The sequence below is a fragment of the Uloborus diversus genome, chromosome 1 (genome assembly GCF_026930045.1).
Source record: "Uloborus diversus isolate 005 chromosome 1, Udiv.v.3.1, whole genome shotgun sequence".
NCBI lineage: Eukaryota > Metazoa > Arthropoda > Arachnida > Araneae > Uloboridae > Uloborus > Uloborus diversus.
In genome coordinates this window covers 143746915-143774588 of record NC_072731.1, presented here as the reverse complement: position 1 = coordinate 143774588, position 27674 = coordinate 143746915, and the positions used below count along the sequence as shown (strand labels likewise).

General features: G+C 31.3%; 1 protein-coding gene across 1 annotated transcript in view; it reads left to right on the top strand.

Moving 5' to 3' along the window:
* The window catches only part of LOC129232606 (terminal uridylyltransferase 4-like), a 91923-nt gene that overhangs the window by 21434 nt on the left and 42815 nt on the right, over positions 1-27674 (top strand). The window contains exons 4-11 of the mRNA XM_054866744.1: positions 2459-2562; positions 4891-4998; positions 6184-6361; positions 13788-13925; positions 17780-17979; positions 21594-21707; positions 22244-22288; positions 22809-22980. Coding sequence (XP_054722719.1) covers positions 2459-2562; positions 4891-4998; positions 6184-6361; positions 13788-13925; positions 17780-17979; positions 21594-21707; positions 22244-22288; positions 22809-22980 — 1059 coding nt within the window. The remainder of the gene's footprint in view (positions 1-2458; positions 2563-4890; positions 4999-6183; positions 6362-13787; positions 13926-17779; positions 17980-21593; positions 21708-22243; positions 22289-22808; positions 22981-27674) is intronic.

Sequence of the window (27674 nt, the reverse complement as noted above, 5' to 3'; positions counted from 1 at the left end):
AATAACTACATTACTTCTATTCTTTCACTATTACTTGTTATTCTTCCAACAATTATTATACTGTTTGAAAACTTAGTTCAAAATAATTTCAATTACTTTTTAGTTCTATCATAAATACACATATGTTTTTAAGAGTAATTTTATTAGTTTCTTAAAATTCTTATGCTGAGTGGTTTCTGGAAGTAAAGTTTTTTTTTTTTTTTAAATTTTCTATAATCTTTCCATGCATAAAAATTTAATATACTGTTTTGTAGGTTTTTTTAAAAAATCATTTTATTAAAAAAGTAGCATCTTTTAAAAATATATCTTTAGTTCAACAACTTTACACAACTTAAAACGTTTAAAATACTGCATTTTATATATTACATACAATGGATTTCAAGTAGAGCAAAGAAAGAAAACCATTATCATTGGTAACGTAAGTCCGGGAAATTTGGTGAACTTAATCAGGAAAATCAGGGAAAAGTCAGGGAACTTTTTTTCACAATTCCTGTCGCCACCCTGTACTGGGTGTATATATTAAAAATGATCTGTACTGTATTACAATTGACTGTATTACAATATGGAAATAGACAATAGGGTGGGATTTTTTTATTTCGATGATGGGTGGTGCCGAAAAGGTACCTTTGATGGAGCAAAGTGCAAATAAAAAATTTGATTTTTTTTTTTGCACAATTTCTTGATTTGCCGTAATTGTGTTGAAGTTCCGAAAAAGTGCAGTTTTTTCATGTCATTCAAATTAGTAAAAATAGTATGTTTCTATTTTCGATGATGAGTTGCATGGAAAAGGTGTCATTGGTGGTACTAAACTCCCATAAAAATTTTGAGGTGTGTAGTATACTTCTTTCCTTTGCCACAAATGACTAGAAGTTTTGGCAATTTTCAGTTTTTTTTAACACTTTCAATAATTTTTCTCAAATAGTAAAAATTTAGTTTTCGTCATATTTCTCTGCCATAGTTATATAGTTTTATCACATGTGGTGCATCTTTAGATGCGTGGTGTGTTATAAATGAACTATTTATTGCGTATAGAATTTTAAATTTGAAATGTGCTACTCGAAAACTTTGTGCAGCTTCTCTCAAAATTACAATTACACAGCACAGAACTCAACAAAGAACAAAAGATGATGTGGATATACAGAAAATTTCTGCTTGTACTTTCAACAGAGTGTTTTATCTACACTGTTTTAGGAAAAAAAAGCTTTTTTCAAGTTGAATTTTTTACATTTTATCGCTTTTACTTGTTACAGTATTGCTACAAAGAAAGCATCTTTTCCTTCGTTGCCATCTGCAAATTCCGTGCTATTTTAGTAAGTTTTATCTACTACACACATCTAGCGTCATACTTCAGATTCTAAAATTGTTAATAGTCATTGTTAAATAGTTCTCTGATATTTTTGCAAATAATATTTGAGCTACCTTGATACAGCAAAGATTTTTTTTTTTATTTTTTGCATCTCAGTATGAACCATCCCAATGTAAAAAAATATAAAAATATTTATTATTCTTAAAGTAAATTATAATTTTTTTAATAAGTTATAAAATTAATTTAAAAAAATCTGAAACTATATTTTACTCTAATGAAAAATCAGTGTAGCACAGCTCTTATACGGGTACCAAAAATTTAAGAAAAAACTTTATTATGTTTTATGCAAAGCTTAAAAATTAATTTTAGTGCAGTTTAGGGACCCTAAAGCTTCGCAAATTGAAACAATGGAGGTCGATTCAGTTTGCAGAGATGTACAGTCCTTTGGAAGAGTTTTAAACAAGAAGCCTCCCATCTTATTAGAGTTTATACTTCCCTCCACTAGTGCAGCCAGAATTTACTTTCAAGGTTGGTATACATGTATATGAACTATTTTAGTTCAGAAAATGTGAGTGGAACTTAAAAAAAAATATTAGTACAGATAAAGGTGAGATTTTTTTTATCTTCTGGCTTGTGAGCTGGACAAGCAAAATAGAATATAAAACTTGAACAAAACTTCTAGATTTTAATTTGAATACTTAAAACTTCAATATCTCTTACTTTATTGGTCAGAATGCAATCCAATCTGGTTCTCAATCTTCCTTTGTCATTCTTTTTGTGTTTTTTTTTTTTTTTTTTGTAGTAGTAGTTCTGAAAATTTTTGAAGGGAGTTTGAACCCTACCCTCCTTCCTTTTCATATGGCCCTGCATTTAAAGCTCTTCCCTCATTATTACTTACATGTTAAAATTTCAGTATAATCACACCATATATAAATATAATTCCAAGTACTTATTAATAAATTATAAAAAAACAAGTGTAAACTTCTCCAAAATTGGCTGATAGGGTGAAGGTTAGGCCTCCCCCCCCCCCACCAATTTTGTCTTTTGCTTCAATTTTGAAAAATAATGTGTTTTCTAAGTTATTTGATGTGTGATTCTGTTCCTTGAATTATTTTTTGATCATTGAAATCATGTTTTATGTTATGATTTTAGAAAACAAGTCGAGAAAAGAGCGAAGTAAAAGCATCAAACTTAAAAGAAATGTTTTTTCTGTTCTGTCTACAGTTGGAAGAGAGTATACATTATTATTTCCAATGGTTTGTTTTAAACTTTCTTTATTTTCACTGTACATTTTGCATGTCAACTGTTATTTTCTATGTATATATAGTTCTGTCTCTACAATTGTAGGTCACAGGGTAGAAGGTTTTAAAAGGGATACAAAAAGGATGCCTGTATTTTAATTTAAGGGCATGTTTTTATTTTTTCTCTTGTTTGTCAATTTTACTGCGAATAATAAATGAATGTCTAGTTTTTTGAGAAATTAGACTTATAGGTTTGAACAAATTATAGTTGTTTGCTGCATTCAAAAACAACTCGAATTTGTGGGAACTTTTATTACGATTCTATCTCACCTAAATTGTAAAATGTCCAAACCCAAAAATTTACATTTTTAAAAAGAAATATTGACTGCTGTCAAACTGAAAGGCGAACATTTGAGGTCCGATAAAACTTGAACTATAATGTCATTTTTTCGTTTGAAATAGATGATTTTCACGTGTTTTGGTTTTGATAAAAGTGATACAAGTTTGAATAACACATTCTAACAATCATATATGTTATTTCTCAAAGGTGTTTTTTTTTTTTGTGGGAACACCATGATTTTAACTTTATCAAACTTCATAAGTAAACTATTTAAAAGAATTTTTTCACTGCTTTTAGCAAAAAATAAACAGACAACTCATATTTTGGGTGGTTGGTCTAAAAAAAAAAACAGATTTATTCTATTTTTATTATGCATTGCTAGCATCCCAAAGAAGAATACCATTGGTTTAGTTGGTTAGAGCATTGTGCAAACAATGCAAAAGTTGAGAGTTCGAATCCTCATGGGCCAAATGTCACTTTAATAACTTATTTTCCTCTGTAGAGTTCTGGACCAAATTCCCATGAAAATATAATCTAAACCCATAGCAGAATTCTGGACTACAGTTCTGTCGTTTTTTAAATCATGCAGCAAAACACAATATTTCAACAAAGCAGAAGCATGTATTTCAGAAACTTGAAACCTCCCCTAAATGATAGTCTGTATCCGGCCCGCCTGTGACTTCTTAAATACTTAGTCAAACTTCAAAAGTAGGACATCCAGCTGCAGATTTTTTCACTGCTTTCAGCAAAAACACTAAACAAGGCACATTTTTGGCTGTCATTCAAAAATTTTGCTTAATAACCAGATTATTATAAGCCAGCTGATGGTGTGATGGTAAGACGTGGGCCTTCTACGCCTAAGGTAGCCAGTTGGTGGAATTCGAGATGCTGAAAATTATCAGTGCCTGTGTCGTATGATTATATGGCATGTAAAAGATCCCTTGAGCATTCGTTTGACTTAGAATTCCCTTGGCAAAATTAAATTCCTTGTGCAATTTCACATCAAATAGAGCCAGGTTCCTCCATCTGGTGGAAACGGCATCAAAACTACTTGTGTCGTGCATCAGCGCCTTAATGGTGGCACATGAAAGACTGATGCTTTGTCAAAGAGCGCACTAGGTCTGGTTGTGGCCAAATGGCCTGTTACACAGCTCTACTGGAAACAAACAAATAAACAAAAAAGAAAATAATAATAATAATAATTTGAATTCTTAAGTTTTTGAATTCAGATTATGTGTTTCTCATTCATGAGTTGCGACAGAATCCTACTCATTGGGGTTATTGATTCTAGAAACAGCTCCTGTTCCCCCAAACCTGCCCCTCCTCCTGAGCGGTTATGTGTGTATAGTTGTGTGTGTGTAGGCTTGTGTGTATGCATGTAGGCGTGTGTGTGTGTGAAAAGACACGTGCGTGTGTGTATGACATGGACACCACCCCCCAGAAGTGGATTCCAGGGGACAGTGCTCAGGACCAGAGGATGCAGAGGCCGGCGGGCGGCGGTGGTGCTGCAGATGCCCCTGGTTCAAGCTGAAAAAGGAACCACAAGATCAAGGACGGTCAAGTGAGAACAATCAGCAATTGTGATTGCTCAAAAAAATCCCAGATTATTGAATTCCTTGTGATTTATATGCATTAACTCCTCAGTTTGTGATAATGCAGTTCTGCAAAAGGCAGCCATAAGCTCAGCTGCAGCCCTTCAAAAATGTAAGTCTTACAATCTCTCATCAGTTTTTCGCAACTTCAGGAATGTTCAGTTGACCTCTTCCTCCCCTGTTTCCCTGTGAATAATGCTTTAGATCTTAGGTGTTTTTCTGCTTTAGCTTATAAATAGTAGAGTGTTATTTTAAAATGTTGATCTTTCTTTAAAATCCAGTAAACTTGTTTTGAAAGTATAGCAAAAGTAAATGCTAAGAGGCGAAAAAGTTTTATTTTAGTGATTTTCTGTTTTTTCTTAAATATTGGTTCTTATGGAAATGTTTTTTTCTTTTTTTCTTCAATTTTAGAACTCATTACAATGCAAATTTATGTGTCATCTATGTGACTATAGTGCTGAAAGTAATGAACTTGTTTTAGTGCATCTAAAGTCAAAAAAGCATCTGAAAGTGAAAGAGGTTTGTATTGTATGATTTTGAATTACACCTTTTAACTTTAGCCAATTACTGTTTAGAATTTTAAGTTCCTAATTCATTTTGTATTATGATGCTTTTCACTCTTTCATTCAACATATTTTTATTATTCTTTATTATTTTTTTTATAAAGCAAAGTTAACTATTTTAATATTTGTATTTCTTGTACTTTTTGTTTAACTTTTACTTTTGTTAAAAACTTTTAATTCTTTTGGAAATACACTAAGCAATTTTTTCAGTGCTTTTTCTGTCTCTTGTTAAAAGATTGTAACATGTAGAGTATCCTATGTATGAAGTTAGAGATACGTTTCCATACTTCTGTTTTTTGCTGTGTAAGATCATGTTTAATAAAAGAATGTGTGACAAAAGGTGGCACATTGACTTTTTTGAAGATAAGGTTGTGTACAGAGAGTTAACGAACTCCCTGAAGTATAATTGAGTTCAATTGAAAATTTAAGTTTATTGCTGAATCTTATCAAAATATAGATTATGTTTAGAATATAATTATTCTTACTGCTCAGTTGATTGAGAATCCGATATTAATTCTGTATCAACTTTGTACAAATGTATCTTTAGATTTTATGCTTATTTGCAATGTTTTATCAGAATTTAGAAAAAAAATCTTGAAAGGGATATGATTCAATTTATACTTGAGCCAACCTGAAAAAGAATGTAGCCCGTCAAAAATGAGCAACACCGTTTTTTTTTTAAATTTATTTAAGAACTAAAAACACAAAATTTTCTTTTAATAGTGTTGAATCTGTGATATTTTTTTCATTAAAACCAAAATATTAGTCTAACTTTTCAAAAACAGTTTTGATTAAATTTCCATCCTTTTCCTATTGTTTTGTAACAAATAGCCAACATTTCAACAACTAAAATGAACTATAATCACTGTAATAATATATTTTTTTATTGTACTGTTTAGTATTGTTATCTTCAAAGATTTCAATGAGAAAAAAAAAAAAACTTAGATTCTTTAAAAGAAAAAAAAAAAAAAACACTTTGTTGAAAAAACTATGTATTAATAGGCAAACATAGATCATACTCTCATTGATTTGTTATTGCTAATTTGGAACAAATTTCAAATGTATTCTTAGTAACATTGATTGTAACAAACTTTTTTGATTATTTTCAATGAGAGATAATGATTTTTGTATTTATTTCCAGCAAAATAATTTAGATATGATGCTGCCGTTTCTTCCTGAACCTTTAAGCGGTCAAACTGGAGCTATAACTGATCTTTTGTACTCTTGTATTGAAAAGCATGGCTTGAGCGATGAAGAAATCAAAGCTATAGAAATCGTTACACAAAGAGTTACTGAGCTAGTTGAAAATCACACATCTGGTAAGTGAAGTTGTTTGTTCAAAGGGAAATGATTACAGTAGAGCATCGATTTTCCAGACATGGATCAATTGAAACATTAGTTAACCATTGCTAGATAGATAATAAACACGCATGCTTGCACACTGTGCACAAACGCCTTCATTTGCTGCCGATGTGCATTATCAGGGCCTGATTAACGCACGGTCCGGCGGGTCCGTGGACCTGGGCACCACAAATTTAGGGGCACTAAAATAGCCTAAATTAACTTAATTCCTTCCTTTTCAGCTTTGAAAAGAATCAAAAATCGTTTGAGAAGCTGCGTTTCTCAGGGTAATTTACAGGCGTTTTTCTTATCGACCATTGAAAATACTGTGACATCAAAACTAGATTTCGATGATGTGATCGACACATTTGCCTCTGTTAAATCCAGAAAGAAGCCTTTTTAAAATTTGTCAGAATTAGTTTTTTTTTTTGCTATTTTTGCAGTTTTAAATGGTTTTTTAATTCATTTTCACCTTGAGGTAAGGCAATTTTAACTATGATTAGTATGGGGACTATCAAGTGTTTGGTATTCAAATCCCAGGTTTCTGTAGTAATGTGTAGGTTCCTAGTGCATTAGGTTTCTAGTACAAAACATTGACTTTGAAATTGCGCTGATTTTCTCATTGGGGGGCACAAATTTTTACTCAGGACCTGGGCACCAGTTTGTTTTAATCGGGCCCTGTGCATTATCTGAAAATCATTAATTATCAAAATTAAACATTGGTTGTCTTCAAAATTTGCAGATAAGGTAATGAAAAAAGTTCACATCTTGCTTTCATGCATACATGATTTAAAGCAAAAGCCAATGTCTTGCAAAAAATTTTATCTAATAACTGAATGTTGTTTTACATACTTGCAGTTAGTTTTGAGTTTGTACGCTAGGGTGGTTCAAAAATACATATAAAAAAAACGTTTCTCCTAGATACCGGGAAACCCTTCAATATTTTTAGACTTGTGGATAGCAATATACTTGAAGAATTTTAGCTTCCTATTTCAACTGAAAGTGGGTGCTCAACCCCCTCCCCCAAACGTCATAAGGGAGGGGGGGGGGGTTAAAAAGATACATTGAACAGAAAAAACAATGCTACATATAATAATATACACTAGTAATATGCATATATACATTGCAATAAAATCATTATTTATAAAAAAGAAAAAAAAAACAGCTGAGGAAGTTAAATGTTTCTAAATTCGTAGCATTTTCTATGGTATGGTTAATGTTAAATTGAGGGGTCATTGAGCACCCTCTTAAAATTTGAGTAAGAAGCTAAAACTTTTACAGCATAATGCTATTAGTAAGTGTAAAAAAAAATAGGCGGTGTCCTGGACTCAGGCTGAAAATTTTTTTTTTGAATCACCCTATTCTACGCTTTAGTTTTTTTTATCTGACTTTGTAGATACATCCTTGTGCAAATTAATTGAAACAAAATATTTTTTCCATTAATTTTAAAATCATTCAAAGTATTTTTCACCAATCAAACTATTATTTGTAAAAATATTTATGGGAGGAATAAATCTTTTACCTGACATCAATTTACATCAATCAGGGGACTCTGAGAGTGCATGTGCAGGAATTTCTGAAGATGAAAGCCGCAGCTATGATTACATCCGTTGAGATTTTACTATTGTCTGCGATGGATGTGATAATGCGAAAGCTAGGGTGTCCCAAAAAAATGAAAGTCGTTTTTTTAAAACGCATACCCTCTTATTTTTTTCCTTTTATATCAAAACCGTTGGAAAAAAAGTTTCATGCAATTTGAAGCACGATAACCCGTGCCGACTTGCGCCTAAAGGCCTAAACATGTAAATAGCACGTGTATATAGTGCACACCTGTAAATAGTGCACAGAAAACAAATGAAAACAGAAAAACATATGTTGGAGGGAGGGGGGCTTATCCGTAGTAATTTGCAAACCGTCAAACATGTCAGTACGAATACATTCCGGTCAGCGAGCGCAGTATAGTCTTCCATAGGGAACGAAACATGGCAGTGGAATTGCAAAGTTTGAAAAAAGGGATATTTTTAATAGGAGTCGTAAAACAACAAACTACGGGCTTGAAACTTCCCTCTAACAGACAAGTTCTGTCGGTTTTGTTTTATAACATTCGAGAAGTAAATTTAACCATCAGTGAAAGTGCTAATATCGCTATTCGGGAATGCATCATCTTTTGGGAAAAGTCACGCGTTCCCACCAAATCGTTGCTAAATTGTGTGAATAAACTTAAAAACCTGTATCAAATCTAGAGAGACTTACAAAAAAATGCAGAGAAACTGCAAGAAGTATTCAGGCAGCGCCAACAAGAATTTTCAAGTAATTTAAACAATTTATTCAATATTGCACATGCTGATGCACTTCGGTTAATCAAAATAGAGGAAGATGGGACTGTTGCCTGCTTTGAGTGCTCAAAAATCAAAAGAAGATCGCTTATCTATAGTTATTTTGTATGGATGTGACGGAACAACTCATTGCTGAGTCTAAACTGGATAATTCCACAGGAAAAGAACAAACAAAGGCTGTTTGAAAGGCAGTTTTAGATTGGAATCTCGAAGACAAAGTTAAGTTGTGATATTACAGCTTCCAGAACAGGTCCTTTAAGTGGTTCTTGCGCTATTCTTGAGCAAAAATTTGATAGAGAAATGCTTTCCTTTGCTTGCTGCCATCACATATATGAACTGATCTATCTCACTTAAATACAGTGTTATGGAGGAACTGCGGAGTTGTTCCGAACTGTACCCTAACTTGGAAAATTTACTTGACTTTTACCGTGCTGAACTTACTAATATTACGCTCAGGGATGACTATCAAGAGTGACAGAACTGCCTATCATATTTTTAGGTGGAGATACAGAAAATGAATTTAAAATAAGACCACCGGGAGTCATGCACAAAGCTCGATGGATGGCTCGAGCGATTTACTCCCTAAAACTATTATATTTAGTTCACAACTAAAATTAAATACGAAGGAAAATGAAGCATTGTTTGATGTCTGCTTTTTTGTAGTGACAATATACGTGAAACCATGGCTTCAATGCATTTTGACAGTCAAAGCACCCAAAATGATTTGTGCTTTTTGATAAAAGTTTACGAAAATGTGGACCCAATTATCTCAAAAGCTGCTCTACAAAAATTCATCCAGCTTTTATGGTATGGTCAATAATATTTCATTCCTTTATGTGAAAAAGAGTGTCTCAAAGCTTAGTGCAGTAAACGATGCAGCTGAAAGAGCGGTAAAAATGATGCAGAACTTTCATGATTTGCTAACAGCTGATGAGGAACAAAAACAATCTGTTACGTTGTGTTCAAGAGCAGAGGACATTCTATTCTGACTGCAAAAAGCAAACATTGAATTAAAAATATGTACAGTAATGTTTCTTTTAGTCTAATATTGTTGTAAATATCTGCTTTAAATAAATTGATGTCGCGTGTAGTAATGAATTATGCAGTTAGCAATTTTTCCGCTGTAGTCGCCTTACAGGATTTTAGGTCCAACTTTGACCTCAAGTCGGCACGGGTTCCCGTTATTTAATTGCAATGGAACTTTTTTCTCATGGTTCTGAGGTGAAATGGAAAAAATTTGGAGGGTATGCGTATTCGATTTCACAAATTTTTTTTTCGCCATTATATCTTGGGACACCCTAGCGAAAGCGTACAAAGATCGTTCCTCTTTCCGAGACCTATGGAAAGATTTCAAAAGTAGTTGGCGTTAGTATTGCAACTGTGAGCCCAATTATAAAAAAAAATTGAAAAACGGGATCCATATTTACAAAGCGGACAAGGAAATATGGCTGAAAATCGAACTTAACACCGAGGGATGACTCTTTTCTACTTATTCATTGTAAAAAAGACCCTCGAAAGATAGTGCAGCATTTAATAGAGATTAAAAAGAGAATGGAATAAATTTTTAGCCCGTCTACTGTTCGGAGCAGGTGCTTTTTTCTCCCACTTGTGGGAGTTAAAATATAAGAATTAGACTGCTGAATATTGAGGGAATGTACTATTTAGTGGCTAAAGCAGTTTCACTGCCCTAGGACAAAAAATTCAAGTGCAGACATCTGCAGGCGAAAGGATGTGAACCAATTTGAAAACACCCCCAAAAGAATATGTTTTGGAGTTGTTTCGGTTACAATGGGGTTGGTTCTTTGCAGCCTGTTTAAGGTACAGTGCGTTCTGAGCAATATATTACCATTCCGGAAAAAAAGGTTTTGCCAGAGTTGAAAAATCGATACCCAAATGAAACGGGAATTTTCCAACAGGATTTAGATAGTTTCCATCCTTCCTAAATAGTCAAGAAATTTATGTCTGAGAACCGATTTGATTAATTGCAATGGTCCAGAAACTTTCCTGGTATCAAGCCAATTGAAAATCTTTGGGATATAGGCACAAATCGTCTATTGCATACGAACTATTCAACTAGGGAGAAGCCAAAAACTGCTCCAATTCATGTTTGGGACAAGGACCAAAACATTGTAAACAAATGGTGATTCCACCATTTTTGGACCGAATTGTGTCGAAATGTTAGTAAAAAAGTCCAGGACATCATATTATGCACTAAAAACATTTGATTTTATATAAATTTAAATTAAATATAATTTTTTCTTAGTTTTCTCGATTTTTCGAGTTTGTTTCAATTAATTTGCACAAGGATGTTGATGAAAATATTCCCGTTGACAAATTTATTTTTGTGTACCTTATGGAATTTTGGCTATTGAACTTTTAATGACTAGGCTGGAATTCTGTTTTTTGTTTAATTGTAAAATCTGATGCAAAATATCTAGTTTTGTATTATACACTCTCCTCTTGTTTTTTACATTACTCTTTTCACTGGTGCAATTTTTTTGTAAATGATTGTTTAACAAAAAACTCGGTTATCTGAATATTCTTCTTGTTTCCTTTTTGTCGATGCTCCACTGTATTTTTTAAGAAAGTTGTAGATTGTTTATTATGTCTGCACTTAAAAGCAAGGGAATTTCGTTGTGAATATATTTTTCGCTCTACTTCGCTGTTATAAGTTATGAAAACATATTAGTCTTATTAGTATTAAACATCAAAAACATTTAAGTATTCCTTTGAAGGGTACATCAAGAATAGATCTGAGCAGAATGTTTTTTAGAGACAGTAAATAACATCTTGTAATTTTTGTAACTGATAGATTGAAATTAAGCTTTAAAAATATGGTTCTATTTGTGATTACATTAGGAGCAGTTTTTTTTTTCAACATGAATGCTTTATATTCAGCTCTCAATGCACTTTTTAGTTGATTACTTTTGTAAATGAAATTCTAACAACATTACCAGCTTTTGTTGTGGTTACACTTTAAAAAAGTTATGGCTGTGATTACAGTAAAGCCTAAAAAATAAACTTTCATACTGAAAATGATAAAGGAGAGTGGAGAAAAAGGGGAGAGAAGATTGGTTTTATGATTAATCTGAGTGTGGTGACTGAACATAATGCTTGAAAATCATTAAAAAGGCAATAAAATAGCACATTTGTCGACTTTTACAGATTAAGCTTCTTTTTAGTGCATCTAATATGAAAATATCAAGTTGTAATTTCAGAAAACAGAACACTGAATATTAAGATTATTATTAGAAATTGTTGTTGTCTTCATAAACATTTCTATTTTTTGGCTTGAATCAAGAATGTTTTGTAACACTAACATTTTTATGATCCTTTTTTATAAACTTCGTTTTTTTTTACTTTTAAAACTAAAGAGAAAATTTCCCCTCAATTAATGAAAAAGTCTTACTGCAAATCTTTGCTTTCCATGATTATTCTTGAAAAAACTGAATGATTTTTAATGTATTCAGTTACAAAATTGTCATCCTATCGATATGTTGGACTGGTCTTTAAATTTTTGAGAAATTCGATTGTAATTTTTTAATGCAGCTGTATTATTGTTAGGGATGCTCTGGTTAAGCAGACGCTGTGAAGATTATTTACAATCGGCTGGCTTTTCTCTAACATGAAACCAAGATAAAGGAATGTATTAACAATATATGAATGTAATTTTGTGAAAATGAAGCATGAAGGTGTATTGCCTAAAATAAGGACAAACAGTACAGAATTTGTGCAAAACTAAATGTAATATTGAAATTAATCATTACAGCTGATCTTTATGTTATATTATTATGACGAAATAAATTGCAATTTAAAAATATGAGTGTTTCAAATTTGTCAGGACATAAACTATTCTTGTTAGTTCATGCATATGTCCTCCTGCACTAAATAATGATTCACTTTATTTCATTATTTCACTTGCTATTCAATGTTTAAATTCCATGAACATGCTTTAAGTTTCTTTTTTTCAAATATTGATAGTAGAAGTAATATTAATTTTGCTGATACATTTTTGCTTTGACTAAGTATGCATATTCTAAATGTTGCAACATGCTTCATGTGTCAATACTTTTCTCTATCCCTACCTTTAACTTGGTGCATTTTGTTACCTACTAATATTTATAAATGGTAAAAGCCTTGGATTAAGTAGTTACTAAGAACAAAACAAGTAGCTACTGAGTTAAAAGGTTCTGCTGAATAAAGGGAACTGAAAAATGTTTTGAATTTTCATGTCTAGTTAACATAATGTAACTTTATTAACAATAAAACAAAAGTTTACTCACAGAAATTGAATTAAATTTTTAAAAAAGAAAGGGAGAAGGGGGGAGGGCAGGTGGACAGTGGAGAAATTGTAGTTTTGAAAGTCATCAAAGATCATCAGTGGCATTCATAGAACAAGTGTCACCTGGGCCAATAATATGTGGTGTCACACCCCCCACCTCTCAAATTTTTTTATATTATGTATAGATGAAGCTCATACAATTTTCAGAAACAAATGTTTGTTTATATGGTTTAACGAAAGTTTACATTGCAATAAATATAAATTATGAACATATTTTATGGAAAAACTTGTCCTATATGAATATGTAACTACCCCCTCCATTCAGCATTGTGCTGCATTTTTGGTTAAATTATATAGCTCAAATATAAATTAAAATATGTGCATGAAAATTTTTAAGAATCAACGTATTTATATTTTTATAAACTCCAAATTCATTTTGAGTATCACCACCCAGAAGGAGAGGACCACCCCCTTCGCTACGCAGTAGTGATGATTAATAACAACCTTACCCAATTAATCGACCAATTAATCAACAATTGGCCAGTATGTTTATTGCCACATTCCTAATTATTATGCAACTTATTTATCTTGCAACTGTGTAAATTAATATTTAAGGGATGTTATTTTCCAGTGGTAAACAACAATATTGACTTTTGAGCAAAAAACATTGTTCAAAAGTCAATATTGTTATTTTGTTCGATATTATTTTGTGCATTTAGAAATCTTGCTGTTTTTAAACATTCTTTCAGCTTTATTTTGTATTAACAGTTAAATTAATGCCTTTAGCATGCTCTATTGAATTGATTGGATCGTCTATGACAACCATTGGTCTTAAAGATGGCACTGTTGAATTTGCTTTGAAAGCTAAGGATGAAGATAGCATTCCAGAAGCTTTAGAAGACATATATGAAGCAATTAAAAAAGGTACTTATTTCTTTATTTTTTTCAAAAGTTATGAGGAACGACTTAATCATTTAAATTATAAGACAAAATGTGTTAGAGGGGGTGAAAAATTAATTTTTTTTTAAGTAGTCAAAAACAAGAAGAGGGAAAGAAAATCATAAATAAGCTAGATTTGATATCTTTTGTCATTAATGAACTAGATTTTTTACAAATGAATGCATAGAGAAGTAGCTTTGTTAACAGGAATAAGAGGAGGAAACGTGATGTGGATAGAGGCTATAACTGCAGCTCAGCACTATTTGTCTTAATAGCAGTTAAATATTTTCTGTAGAGCAAGTAAAAGTAATGGTAGAAACATATATGTAAGACAAGGTTCAAGCTTAAAAAACTCCATTCAGACAGTAAATAAATCAATAAATAAAAATATATAAACATATGATAATCATTAGATCAGTGTTTCCCAAAGTGTGTACTGCGGATCCCTTGGGTTCCGCCGTGATTTAGCCATTGCATAAATTTATTTTCCACTAGTTTCAAGAAAAAGGAAATGATCAATATTAAGGATCTAAAATGTCGCTCCAGAATGAAGTAGTAGTCGTCACAATGTTTTGCATCGCCATGCCAGCATAAATCTGACTTCTTGAAAAGTTCTTGATAAAGCTTCAGTGATAGTTTATTTTGTCAAATCTTGTTTTCTCCATTTAAGACATTTTCGCAAGATTGACGAATGGGTAGGCAGCACAAGTCACTACTTCTCCATGTGAAATATGCTGGCTATCCAAAACAAAAGTTTTTCAAAGGGTTCATTAACTTAAAGATAAAATGAGAGTTTTTCAACTGTGGAGCAAAACGCATCAATATTTTCAGCTGTTTTCAATGTTATTCATGAGAAATAATTGATGATAAATGTTTTGTCGACATTTTAGGCGAACTGAGCGAAGTGGCTATTTTCACTCAAAGGGAAACCACATTTGTTGTGAGGGCAAAATAATAGTGTTAAAATGAAAGCTGAAATTTTATGTTCCCTGCCTAAAAAGAACAACGTGGAATTTTTTGCTCCCTTAAAGGGAATTTTTGCCAGACACAATCTCTATGAGGAAAATGCACTGCATCTATTTTCTCATAAAACTGTATAAAAAAACATTTCTCATGTACTGTACATTTTTGTATTCCCTTCAGGGCCCTTATGGTCATAGGGAACTTGTTCAATTTACGACATGATAAACCCATCATTCCAGAGGACCCTGAAGTGTGCAGTAAAGTATGATGTGGACATAACGAGACTTTCTTCTTTTTTTTTTCGTATTAGCAATCGATACTTACATATTATCGCATTTACTAAAATTCAGTTTTATGGCGACATTTGAACTTAACGATTTATATCAGCCAGGTTGAAGTAATTTTTCCCGTCTTGAAATAACTTCAAATTTATGTATCATCATAACCAAATTTGATAGATAAAGTGTCTTGGCTACAGTTCTAATAATGCACAGGCAATGAATCATGAAACAGACTATCAGTCATGCTCATGTTGGACGATAAAAGCATTGGAAGCTTTTCTCTTGAGCACTAGGCTGCAACGACAAAGGCGAATCAACAAATGTGTCAAACGAGATCCTCTTGTATTTAAGTTTTTGTTTGAAATCTTGCATTATATTCTGAGATATAAGTAGCAATGCTTGTCGAGAAAATCAATCTGTTATGTCGCTCCTTTGAAATGATTGGGGAAAAAAATTATCTGCACCTCTCCCATTGAGATACTATGTGCATCAATTTTTATGCAAATCCTTGTGCTATTGTTTGACAGACAGCAGTCACACTAAAAGTGAAAATGGTTAAGATTGGGTCAACCTCTGAAGAGATTAGTGCTAAAATTAATCACATGGGGATGCACATGTATCGAGTTTCTTTCAATTCCATCTATTACGTTTTGAGTTAGATCACCCTCAAGAAATAGGTCAAATACATGCTAAACTCAAATGGATGGGCGGACAGAGGGCTTCCAAAAATGTTTAAGATAGGTTCAGCACTCTTCAAAATTTGTTAATCTTTCAAAATGCGAAAAGTTTCTGGAAATTAAGTTTTTTCCAGAGCTGCCAACTGCTACGAAAAAATCGTAGTTTCTAAGAACTACTGCCTTAACTACAACACTATGAAAAGAAGTCCAAGAAGTTTCAGGGATTTATTCCTTCCACCTTGTCTAGACGCTAGTGCAAGAGCAATCTTCATCTTAACCACATTTGGAAAACACTTGTTTAAAAACTATTGTAAAACTTAGAAATAACGTAAAAAACGTAACTTATTTATTGTGTCAGTTAAATTTGTAATTTAAAATTATTGTTCTCCCCCCTCCCCCTTTCCCTTTGCACAAAACTCTGCTATGAATTTAGATTTTAAAAAGTTGGCAGCCCTGGTTTCTTCTATGCAGAAGAAAGTAATCTATTGATGATCATTTTTCATCTTTATCGTTAGATTCCTAGCCCATTAAAATTTTGTCTTTTAGTCATAAACAAATATGGGGCTCCTTGAAGTGAAAACGAATTACTTAGGGTTCCGTGGCCTAAAAAGTTTGAGAACCGCTGCATTAGATGATTAGATAAAGTATGATACAGTATTTCAACGGTATTTTTCTTTCTTGGTAAAATAATTAGGTTAGAATTTTTAATAAATCACCTTTTTACTTGAGGTAGTGTAGTGATGTTAGTTACCAACTCTGTTTATAACCTGTTACCAATCTGTAACAGACCTGACAATTTGTGCGCATTTTAGCTGCTTTTGCTCTAGCTCTGATTTTTACGCATTTAGAAATCTGTTTGCATATAATTCTGTAATGCTCGCATGTTCCATTTCAACCATTCCTGTGATTCATTTTTTCTGACAACTGCATGCTCATGATTTTGCCACGTCTGTAAGGAAAGTTTCTATCTAGTTCCATCCAAGTAAATTTAAGTCTACACCATTCATTAAGTTTGTTCCTAATGCTTACTGTATGGCCATCGATGAGATAGGAAGGCTAACATCCGGTTTACAAGAGGTATCTATTAGTTTTCAGCAATGCAAGTTTTTACAGATGTGTGTTTGCCACTAAATTAAGCAGTCACATTGAAATGAGCAAAACACACACAGCACATGAATTTTTTCTCACCCCCTTTCAGATTGACTTCATGAGACCACAAATTTTTTGTTATTGTTACAGGAATTTTGCTGTAATGGATTCAAACAAAGGTTTCAATCTGAAAAAAAAAAAATAAATAAATAAATAAATAAATAAATAAAATAAAAACCTATAGTTTGGGTTTATAACTGTACTAGTTCTGATGCTGCACTTGTTTAGAAAAATTAGGTGCTTTAAAGTGCTTTGTTTTAATTTCTACTTTCAAGTGAAGATCCTAAAACTTTCCCTGGGGAAATGTTTTTTTTTTCCGGAAAATATTAAAAAAATAGTTATAATGCTAATAGATAGATAATGCTATATTAGATAGCAAAACTTAATAAGGAACAAACAAAAATATATTTTAGTAAATCAACAAAAAAGGAAGACTTTTTAAAAATTTTTCTTAATCATGATTTGTGTTTGTAGACAGCTAAAATTCTGAGCCAAATGGTGAGATTTCTGCCAAAAGTCCTCTTCCTGAAAAATTGTCTTGAAACTGAGAGAGTCTAGCCCTTGAAAAACTGAAAACATTTTTTTGCTTAAAATGTGGGAATCCTCTATCTTTTTTGAAAGAAAAAAATGCATGGTAATTTACTAATTATCAATAAAATATGAAATAGAGATAAATTTGAGGTTGAGGTGCATGTAGATGTTGTTATCAGTGACTGAAATAATGTTTTATATGCATGTAATTTTGAAATTTTTTTATTTATAATTTCAGATGATATGTACATCAAAGTTCAGAATGATTTTAAACAGAAACGACCAAGCATTATATTTACTGACAAAGAGACAAACTTGTCTTGCAACTTAGTATTGGATTATGGCTGTTCTGTGCGGTTTGCCAAGCTTATTTCCATTTATTCAAAATTAGACAAAAGAGTCAAGCCTCTTGGAATTGCTTTCCGATATTGGGCCAAAGTTAGTTATTGTTATAATATTTTGAATTTGTTTTATCAAACCAAAATTTATGATGTGAGATATAGATATTTAAGTTGTATCAAATCTAGCACATGAACCACCGCAGTGCCATTTTGTGGTAGTTCTTGCACTTCATCAATACAGTGATCTCTCGCTTATATGCAACCTCTGTTATATGCGTTTTTCTCACGGGCCCAGCCAGCGATATAGGGAAACAATGTTAACTCTTGTTCATTTATATGCGAAACCTAAAATGCACCTTTCACTTATGCGCGAGAAAATTTTTTCAAGTTTTAGTCAAATCGCATATTTGCGCTTTGCTGATCAGAACATTTGTACCCTTCTTGTTCTGTCTCTTGGAATGTATTGCACGCCTTTATTCCATTGTTCGAATTCTTCCAAACACGCCTCTGTTTTGCACAAATGAGCAATTGGGGATGAAATTAGTCTTGTGATTGACACCGAGAAGAGAGAACGGGTTACATACGAAAAGGTTGTCGTCATTAAAAGTTGTGGTCAAGCGGTTAGCATTGACGTTGCTTTTCGAGGATATTTTGCATCCTCGTAGACTACAGCTTTGATCACGCGACATTTTTTAAGTTTTGGGGGATTCGCTTACTTGCTGTACAGTGTATAAAAAATAACTGAACGTGCAATTTCATTTTTTTAAAAATTACAATGCATAAACCGAAATTATGTGCATATTTATTCATTAATATTAGTAGTGTACTATTAGTGTTACTATAATTGATGTAAACTTATTGCATTTAAGCTCATTTTTGGGTTTTTCGCTTATGCGCGAATTTCACTTGTGCGCGAAAATTTCGTTGTCCCCTTTAGTTGCGTATAAGTGAGAGGTCACTGTAATTTTCTACAACTGCTGTGATGAAAATCTGTTAATGTTACCAAAATGTTTATTTTGCTGTTGTTTTTTCCTATGATTTTTAATATTTATGTTAATTTAATACCCAAAAATTTTTTTTCATTGTGCAAGACTTCATGTATGGTTAAGTTATTTCCAAATTTTGATCGTAGAATATATCTTGAAAATATAAATATCTTGTTCCTAGGAATTTTCGTTTTCTTGTTTTAATAAAAAATAATATTGACTGTTTTAGATGAACTAATCTAATTTTCAGAAAATTCGTTGTTTTCTTTTGTTTTCTTAATTAGCTGAGTTGCCTGGCTTTGTATGGTCCACCTCGAAAATAAAAGTGATTGTCAACTGACACATGCTGACCAATCAGGCTTCAATTAGAGAAAAAAAATACTGTAAAATTTCCCATCAAAATAATCACTCTGAAAGAAAATTAAACGGGAAATCGAAAATTCCCAAATAAATTAAATGCAACCTTCCTAATTATCTTCTGTTGGCAGTACAAAAAAGAAAAAAGAAAAGAATATAAATCGCCAAATAATAATCAAAAGGGGAAATTTTTACCTCGAAACAAAAACAAAGTTTTATTTAGTCACTGCTGAGAAAAAAAGTGGCAACCTTCGGAATGGTTTTATTCACGTTAATTTAAAATGAAATCTGACAAACGATAAATAAACTTCCGATTAAAATTTCTGCTCCATTAGGCTTAATAATGCTTTTAAATTCTTTCCCTGTGATTTTACAGCTTTGTTTTTTTTTTTTTTTTTGAAATTTGAAGGAATTAATTCAGTTTCAAGGCTATTTTTGCGAGTTTTCAAATGGCAATAAATTTGAATGATAGGATAATTATTTCAAGTAGAAAGAGCCATTTAATGCCATTTTCAGGCGCCAAAATTAAAATTCGATAGGTTTGGTCCTTTTTTGACGTTCGAAAACCCCTTAACGTTCCTTCTCAGGTGCCCAAGTACCTCCCTGCTAAATTTGGTCCAGATCTGACGAAAACTGGACCTGTAAAAGGAAACATACATATTCTTTTTATTTATATAGAATCTTACATTTTTGGAAAAAAATGCTTATAAATTTTTCATAAATATTGATTGGATTACTATACAGTAGACCCTCGTTTTAGGCTAGTTTACTATACGCGGTTTCGATTATTCGCGGTTTTAGATTTGACCCTCTTATTTTATTTTACGTGGATGCGATAATGCAAACATAACATTTTCCCCTCTTTCAAAATTCAAACTCCTAAAGATTGCTGATTACATGTAATAAACTGCATTTTGGCATGCTAATAATCGAGCTTGGACCACTGGAGACATTTTATGAGATTGGTTCCAGAGCTCTTTCCAGAAGTAAAGTTATTAAACTCACACAGTTCAGAACTCACTGAAGAAGAGCTTTTAGGAGTGACGAAGGAGGCCGAAACTAACAAGGATACCGAGTCGAGGCACAACCAAAATTGTTCACATTGAAAATTTTGAGACATTCCTAGACAATAGATAGGATCTTTCTGATTTGTTAGTGAAGGAAGATTTTATCGTGGAAATTACGCAAGTGATCATGGATGCGTAAATGCTCTGCAAAGAATTACAGAGAAAAATTCTTAATGACTGCCAAAAGACTTTCATAGCCAGCTCCTCTGTAAAAACAGAACACAAAGTTAATTTATGCTTTCTATATTCATGTTGTGCATAAAAATCAATATGAGTACACATTAAACTTATTATACAATTAGTCATCACTTGTATGAAGTATTTTTTTAATCTACGGAACCTAACCCCTATTTTAACATTACTATTATGTCTCAATTTATGGGGCATTTCTGTGGAACGCAACCCCCTGCTTAAAACAAGGGTCTACTGTATTTCAAAAAAAAAAATAATAATAATAATGCTAAATTTTAAACAAGAAAAGTGTGATAATAAACTCCTAGTTTTTCAGTTACTTTTTAGAGAACAACTCCCTGTTTCAAAGTGTCCAAACATTCATGTTCTTATATTTTTTGATATAGTATAGTCCTAGGAGGGAAAAGAACAAAGCTCTCTTTGCTTACTTAAATGTTATTTATACTAGACATATAAAGTATGTCAATTTGCCAAGAAGAATTCATGAAATAAAATGCTGTTTATAAAATTCTGTTAAGGGATTGTCTTAATGCATAGAAATATCAATTTTTAACTTTAACAAAGAACTCTGGTTCTAATTCAGTTTTGTAATCAACATTAATGTATAACATTGTATGTCAGTTTGCTCTGTAACTCAATTAAAAAGCACTGTGTAGACAAACTTAAACATTAATAGCTCATTTATGTGATGTGTTGCTTTTATTTTTTAGAGTATTTTTTCTTCAATGGGAGGGCTTTAGCTTATAAAACCCTCCCCTTGAGACAGCTTTAGTAAGCATTTTACAAGTTATTTGATTTGAAATCCTAGGAACCAAAAATGAGAATAAAAGTAAAATAAAATGCAACTTGGCAATGGTCGGACAGAGTAACACTTTGATGCTGTAAAGTAAGTTCGCTCCTTCAGCAGTTAAAAAGGATGATTTTTTGTTTGATTTCAAAATGATTTTTCAATGATCAAAGTATAAAATTATGCTGAAAAGAATTTAATAAGGGGAAAGACTGTATTTAAAATGCAGAATATACAGGAATATTACAACAGTAAACTTTGTTGTAATGTGCTATTTATTTATGGAGTTGAAATGTTACTATTTTACTTAAATGTTTTTCAGTTGTGTGGCATTGATAATCAAGAATGTGGTACCTTACCCTCTTTCACTTACATAATACTTTTAATCCATTTTCTTCAACAAGTTCAGCCACCTGTTCTGCCTGTATTACAAGAGGTGAGAAATAATCTTAACTCCTATTTATCTTGATACTTATTTTGACAGCATATTTTTATGTTAGTTAATCCTGTAATTAATTCAGTGTCAGTGCTAACAAGGTAATAAATTTGCTTCATCTGATTGAATTGTATGAATAAATGTAAACTTAACACCAAAAACTAAAAGCCAGAAATTTGAGTATTACTGCTTTATTTTTGCTTTGTGCTCTTTAATGCCCTAGAATTTTGAATTTAATATAAAATACAGTTAAATTATTTCAGTTTAGTCCACAGTTCAAGTACAAATTAACTTTTTATTCTTAAAGATTTTTTTTTTAAATTTCAAAAAAAAAAAAAAAAAAAACTGCAATAACAAGATATTTTTGCTGTTGTACTATTTATATTTGCTTCTGCAATGTTTTGTGCTAATGTAATTTTTCACTAGATTTTATAGAATTTCATGGTTTTTTTTATTTTTTGTAATGTCTGCTTATTATTTCAACAAACATAGATTCCTGTAACATTTATATATTTTTTCTCTCTCTCTCATTTTAGTGTGAAGATTTTGGGAAAAGTGATTTTTTCACTGAATATGTAGAGGTAACAAGTTGTTGCATTTATAAAAATCTTATTATGCATAATTTAATAAATGTAAGGCGATTTTACATAGCATTTCCCAAGGATTTTTAATTTATGTACTTGCCATTTTTAAAGTCAATATGGTATTTAGAATAATGCATGAAGAGATTTCCTACAATTTCATTAATTCTACGTAACTTTTCTGTGAAACTGCTGTATTTTATAGGAAATTTCTTTACTATAGTCCCTCCCCCTCCCAAATTTTATGCATTTATGTCAGCTATTATTAAAAATATTTATTCCTTTTAAGTGCATTTGTTTTAAGTTTAAGCATCAGATTCTAGTTCTTGATTTATTAATTTAAAAAAATATTTTTTTAGATTTTACTCTATTTCTTTTTATAAAGATTGATTTTGCAGTGAAATAGATTTTCTTTTAAATAAAAGTATTGCATGATGCAAATGGTCTGCTATTGTTATGTTTTTAAATCTTTTACTCAAATTCCATTTCAAATTGATTGAAAGCAAAAATCCTATTGCAGGGAAATAAATGGTGCAGTCAAAACTGTGATAACATTGGAGAACTGTGGATAAAACTTTTTGCATTTTATAATTTTGAATATAGAATTGGACAAGATGTAGTTTGCATTCGAAGTTCTAGACGAATTTCTTGTAAAGATCGAAATTGGAGTACGAAGTTTTATGCAATTGAAGGTAAATTTCTCTTTTTGAAATTCTTTTTGAGTGTTTAAAAATACTTTATTTCAATTTTGCAATGTTTAATGAGTTTTGTGTGTTTCAATTTGCAACTATGTAATTAATGCATTCTTTTTGGCACCTGAGACGCATGGCATACAGATCCAAAAAGTATGAAACAATGCCACACAGCTGGTCAAACAAACACACTGGATGAGAAGTTTTCCCGATCATTAGTGTTAAATTGAAAATTTATAACTGTATTGCAATGACACACTGCAGTGTTGATAAATCCTTTTCTTTAGTATGAGCAGCATATCATTAAAATTTCATAATTTAGAATAAAAATTTGTGAGCATACATCATTAATTTCAAGTACAAAAAACAATCTGTGAACATCATAAATTTGTTGGGCCAATTGTAGCATATGAGAATAACTCAAGTAGTAAGCTCAGCTACTTTTCACATCAGGGTGAGTTTCTGAACTCTATTTCACAGTTCCTTGAGTTTCGCTAATGCTTTTTTTTGAGTTGTGTCACTTTTGTAATATATACTAGTGTGTGATTGTACTAGTACCATAAGAAAAGGTTAATCATGGGCAAAGTTAAAGAGGATGAAAATAATGCTAATCTGCCAGTATTTTTTTATTTTATGTGTGGTTTTCAGTAGTCAGATTAAAACTACAATATGTTTGGTATTATGTAACATAGTTAAGTTGAACAAAATGTTTAACAAGTACTTTTTACTTCGAATTACAACGTTATTCAGTACTCATAAATTTTTTATGTTCACTATGAAGGAAAAGGCTGTGAATTCAGTAAAACACCGTTTATACGTTTCTCTTTTATAGGATTTTATCAATTATATGTTTTGTGCATTGTTCCCTACAGAGTCAAATGGGCATTAATGTATTCCTATTTTGCATTTTTTCATTTATACGCATTTTTCATACAGTCCCTTCAAAAACGTATCAACGGTGCTTCACTGTATTTATATTTTAAAACTAGGGGAAAAAAAAGCATTTATTGATATTTAAGTATTGTCAATATTTATGTGTAATATTTTGTTACAAGATGTTACTTACCTAACTTGTTTTATGTTGTTTGTTATGCAAACATTTTTTTTTTCTGTATCTTTGCTTGTGTGTGTTATTACATTCTGAAAATTTTGTCCTCTTTAAATTGATGATGAAGAAGATTAAGTTTAATGTCTCATAACTGGTTTAGCTATTTAAGAAAATCATGTGATGTGGCCCAATGCACAATTTTTTGTATTGATTATATTAAAGGAAATACATGTCCTTGTAATTTTTTCTAGTAACAAACTATTAGAAACTTGCAAATTCTTGGAATTTCGTAATTCTTAAAATTTTCATTGCAACATTTATTTGGAAATGCTTTTCCGTGCTTTTCCTGGCATTTTCATGATAAAATTAATTTGCACACTTTTTTAACCAAGTGATGCCAAGACAACTTTTCATTCATCCATAAAAAAAATTCTATGTCAGTGTGTGCATGTGTGTCCTGTGTATATCAATTGTTAATGTTAAATTTGTACAAAACCGCATTTCTAAAGCAGTTCCTAATATAACACTGAAAAACCACTTTTGTTTTCAGTATCATGTAGAAAATTATCACTTTAATTTGTAGCTACAATACTTTTATTTTGTTCCTGTGATACAAATATTATCGGTCCATCCTTTGTTTGCTTGCTGTATGTGCCAGTTTGTGTATTAGTGAAACTTTTAATAAGCAGACAAACATCTTAAATGGATTAGTATTTTATTTTGTTCATTCAATTAATTCCAGAAACTTTGCTTTTTAATCACAACAGTATGTACTTACAATGAAGTATTATTAATTATCCACATATATTAATGTAACGGGTATACTGGCATATTAAATTCAAACACAGATCTCTTAAATTGTTCCACTAAATATTTTTTATGGTAAAATATATATAGATTTTCATTAGAAATTTTTAATGATAAAATAATTGTTGTCAGTTGATATGAGTCTGTGGATCGTCGTTTGTTCTATTTGTGAAGTTCTGTATGTTTGTGACATTTGAATCCTTTTTTACTTTTGTTTTTGCACCTTTTGTACTGCTGTCATTTCAGTATCTATTAACATTGATTCACTGTGACAAATGTGCTGTAACGTGCAAATGTACTCTATAAGCATATCTGAAAAAGGTTTGGATATTATTTAATTAAGCCATCATCTAAGTTCTTCTATAATATGTGTAATTTAAGCCACTGAAGTCTTTCCTACTTTATTTAAAAAAAAACAAAAAAACCCAAAAAATCTGAATCAAATCAGTCTGCAATTTTTTTTTCAGTACTTCGTTCTTTCAAAGATAAGTTGCTGACAGTGAGTTCAAAAAGTAAGTTTTAAGATTTTTTAGCATAAAAAAAAGTATGGCAATATTCTAATTTAGTAAATAAAATTTTTGAATTTAATGCTAAATCACTTTCAATTAACAAATGTTTGAAATCACCCCACATGAAATTACCTCCATATTTTTCATAGAATTTATTATATTTGACATTGAACCTGTTTTACACCATTGAATGGATGGATTTATTGACTTTCCAAAGATTTATAATTTGTCATGTCATCGATTAACGGAAAGAAGGAAATGCGAAGAAAAATTTCAGCTGCTTATCCCATCTCACTGCCTGTATTATTATAAGGGATTTAAAAGCTGTGGCCAGCTGTGTAAGCCATTAGGTTAATAGTGCTTTCAAAGTACCATGTCCGTCATCTTCATAGTTAACTGCCATTTAGAAATCAAAATGGAGTAGTACAATAAATAAATAAAAAAGTAAAATATAAAACTTAGTAATTTTTTTCATATTACAAAACAGATACTGGTTCTATTAGATATGCTGAAACTTTTCACATCTGTTGTCAGACGATTTTTTTTTGCTATTGTCCTAGTTATGTTTTTTGCATAAACTAATTCAAAGTGATGCCCCTTATAGCAGAGTTCCTTTTATCTACGTAGTAAAGCCTTTTGAATAAAAAAAAAAGTTCTTGCTTAACCCTGGCCTAGGGATAGTAACTTACTGCTAAATACTTTGGATGTTTTTATAACTTTGTTAATCATGATTTTTACTAAACGTAATACAGTTAATGAATAAACATGACACAACTTAAGCAGCCGTTTTGAAGAACAAAAATTCAAACATCTAAATAATTCCATAAGAATAGTAAAATTGATTTAAATTCAGGCCAATGATCTAATAACATAAATAAATCAATTGAATAGATAAAATATATTTTTAGTGCAACTAATTAAGGTAACAGATATGTCTTGTAATAAAAGTACTTTCCTCAAAAAAGCTTCTGTTCTTTAGCCAAGCATTGAAAAGTAAAGGTGGCTACTGGTATTTCTTTTCTAGACTTGCTTCACTCACAAAAAAAAATGTTCTTATTTTCAATTTCAGTTTTGTAATTTTAAGTATTACAAATTATGTATGATAACAAACATAACCCTGATGTCTGGAAAGTTTTATTTAATTACAAAAATTCTTTGTATTGTTCTTTCAATAACCCATAAAAAACAAGGTCATTTTTTTATCTGCCTTTATTAAATTGCTTTTTTAAATATAATTTGGGGTGTATTTCATAATTAAATGCATCAAAGTAGAAAATTGCTCTATCCATTTGCAAGACTGACATTTTTATGCATATATTTTCCCATTTAAAATTTCTGCTTGAAAAAAAAAAAGATTTTTGCACATTGCTGGTGTAACCATAATGTCATGCCCACAACATGTACAAATAAATATTTTTTTTAAGTAGAAGTATATTTTTTTGAAAGTTAATACTTCATATTGTGACACATAATGGATCCTTATACTCGAATATATAAATATTAAAAGCCAAAAATTAAACTTTCGAAGATAAAGTGCAGATATATGCGTAAAAATATCTCCCTTGTGCAAAAAGAGCAAATTATGGTTTTTCTAAAATTAATTATTTTGTAGTTAGGCTTTGCAATTGGGTTAGTTGTATTTCAGTTTCCTCTCGATGTACAGTAGACCGTCGTTTTATGTGGGTTTATTTTACGCGGTTTAAGATTTGACACCTTTATTTTATTTTACGCGAATGAGTTTCGCTTTTATGTGGATACGGCAATACAAGCAGATAAAATTTTATCCTCTTTCAAAATCCAAGCTCCTAAAGATTTAAGATTACACGTAATAAACTGCATTTTGGAGCGCTAATAATCAAGCTTGGGCCACTGGAGACATTTTATGCGATTGATTCCAGAGCTCTTTCCAGAAGTAAAGTTATTAAACTCACACAGTTCAGAACTCATTGGAAGAAGAGCTCTTAGGAGTGGCAAAGGAGGCCAAAACCAACGAGGATATCAACGTCGGTGACACACACCTAAAAACATTCACGTTTAAAATTTTGAGCCATTCCTAGACAGCAGAAATGATTTTTCTGATTTGTTAGTGAAGGAAGATTCTATCATGGAAATGATGCAAATGACCATGGATGTGTTAATACTCTGCAAAAAATTACAGAGAAAAATTCTTAATGACTGCCAAAAGACTATCATAGCCAGCTCCTCTTTTTAAACAGAACACAAAATTAATTAATGTTTTTTTTATGCATGTTGTGCATAATAGCTGATATAAGTACACATTAAACTTTTTACACAATTAGTCGTCACTAGAATAAAGTATTTTGTTATCT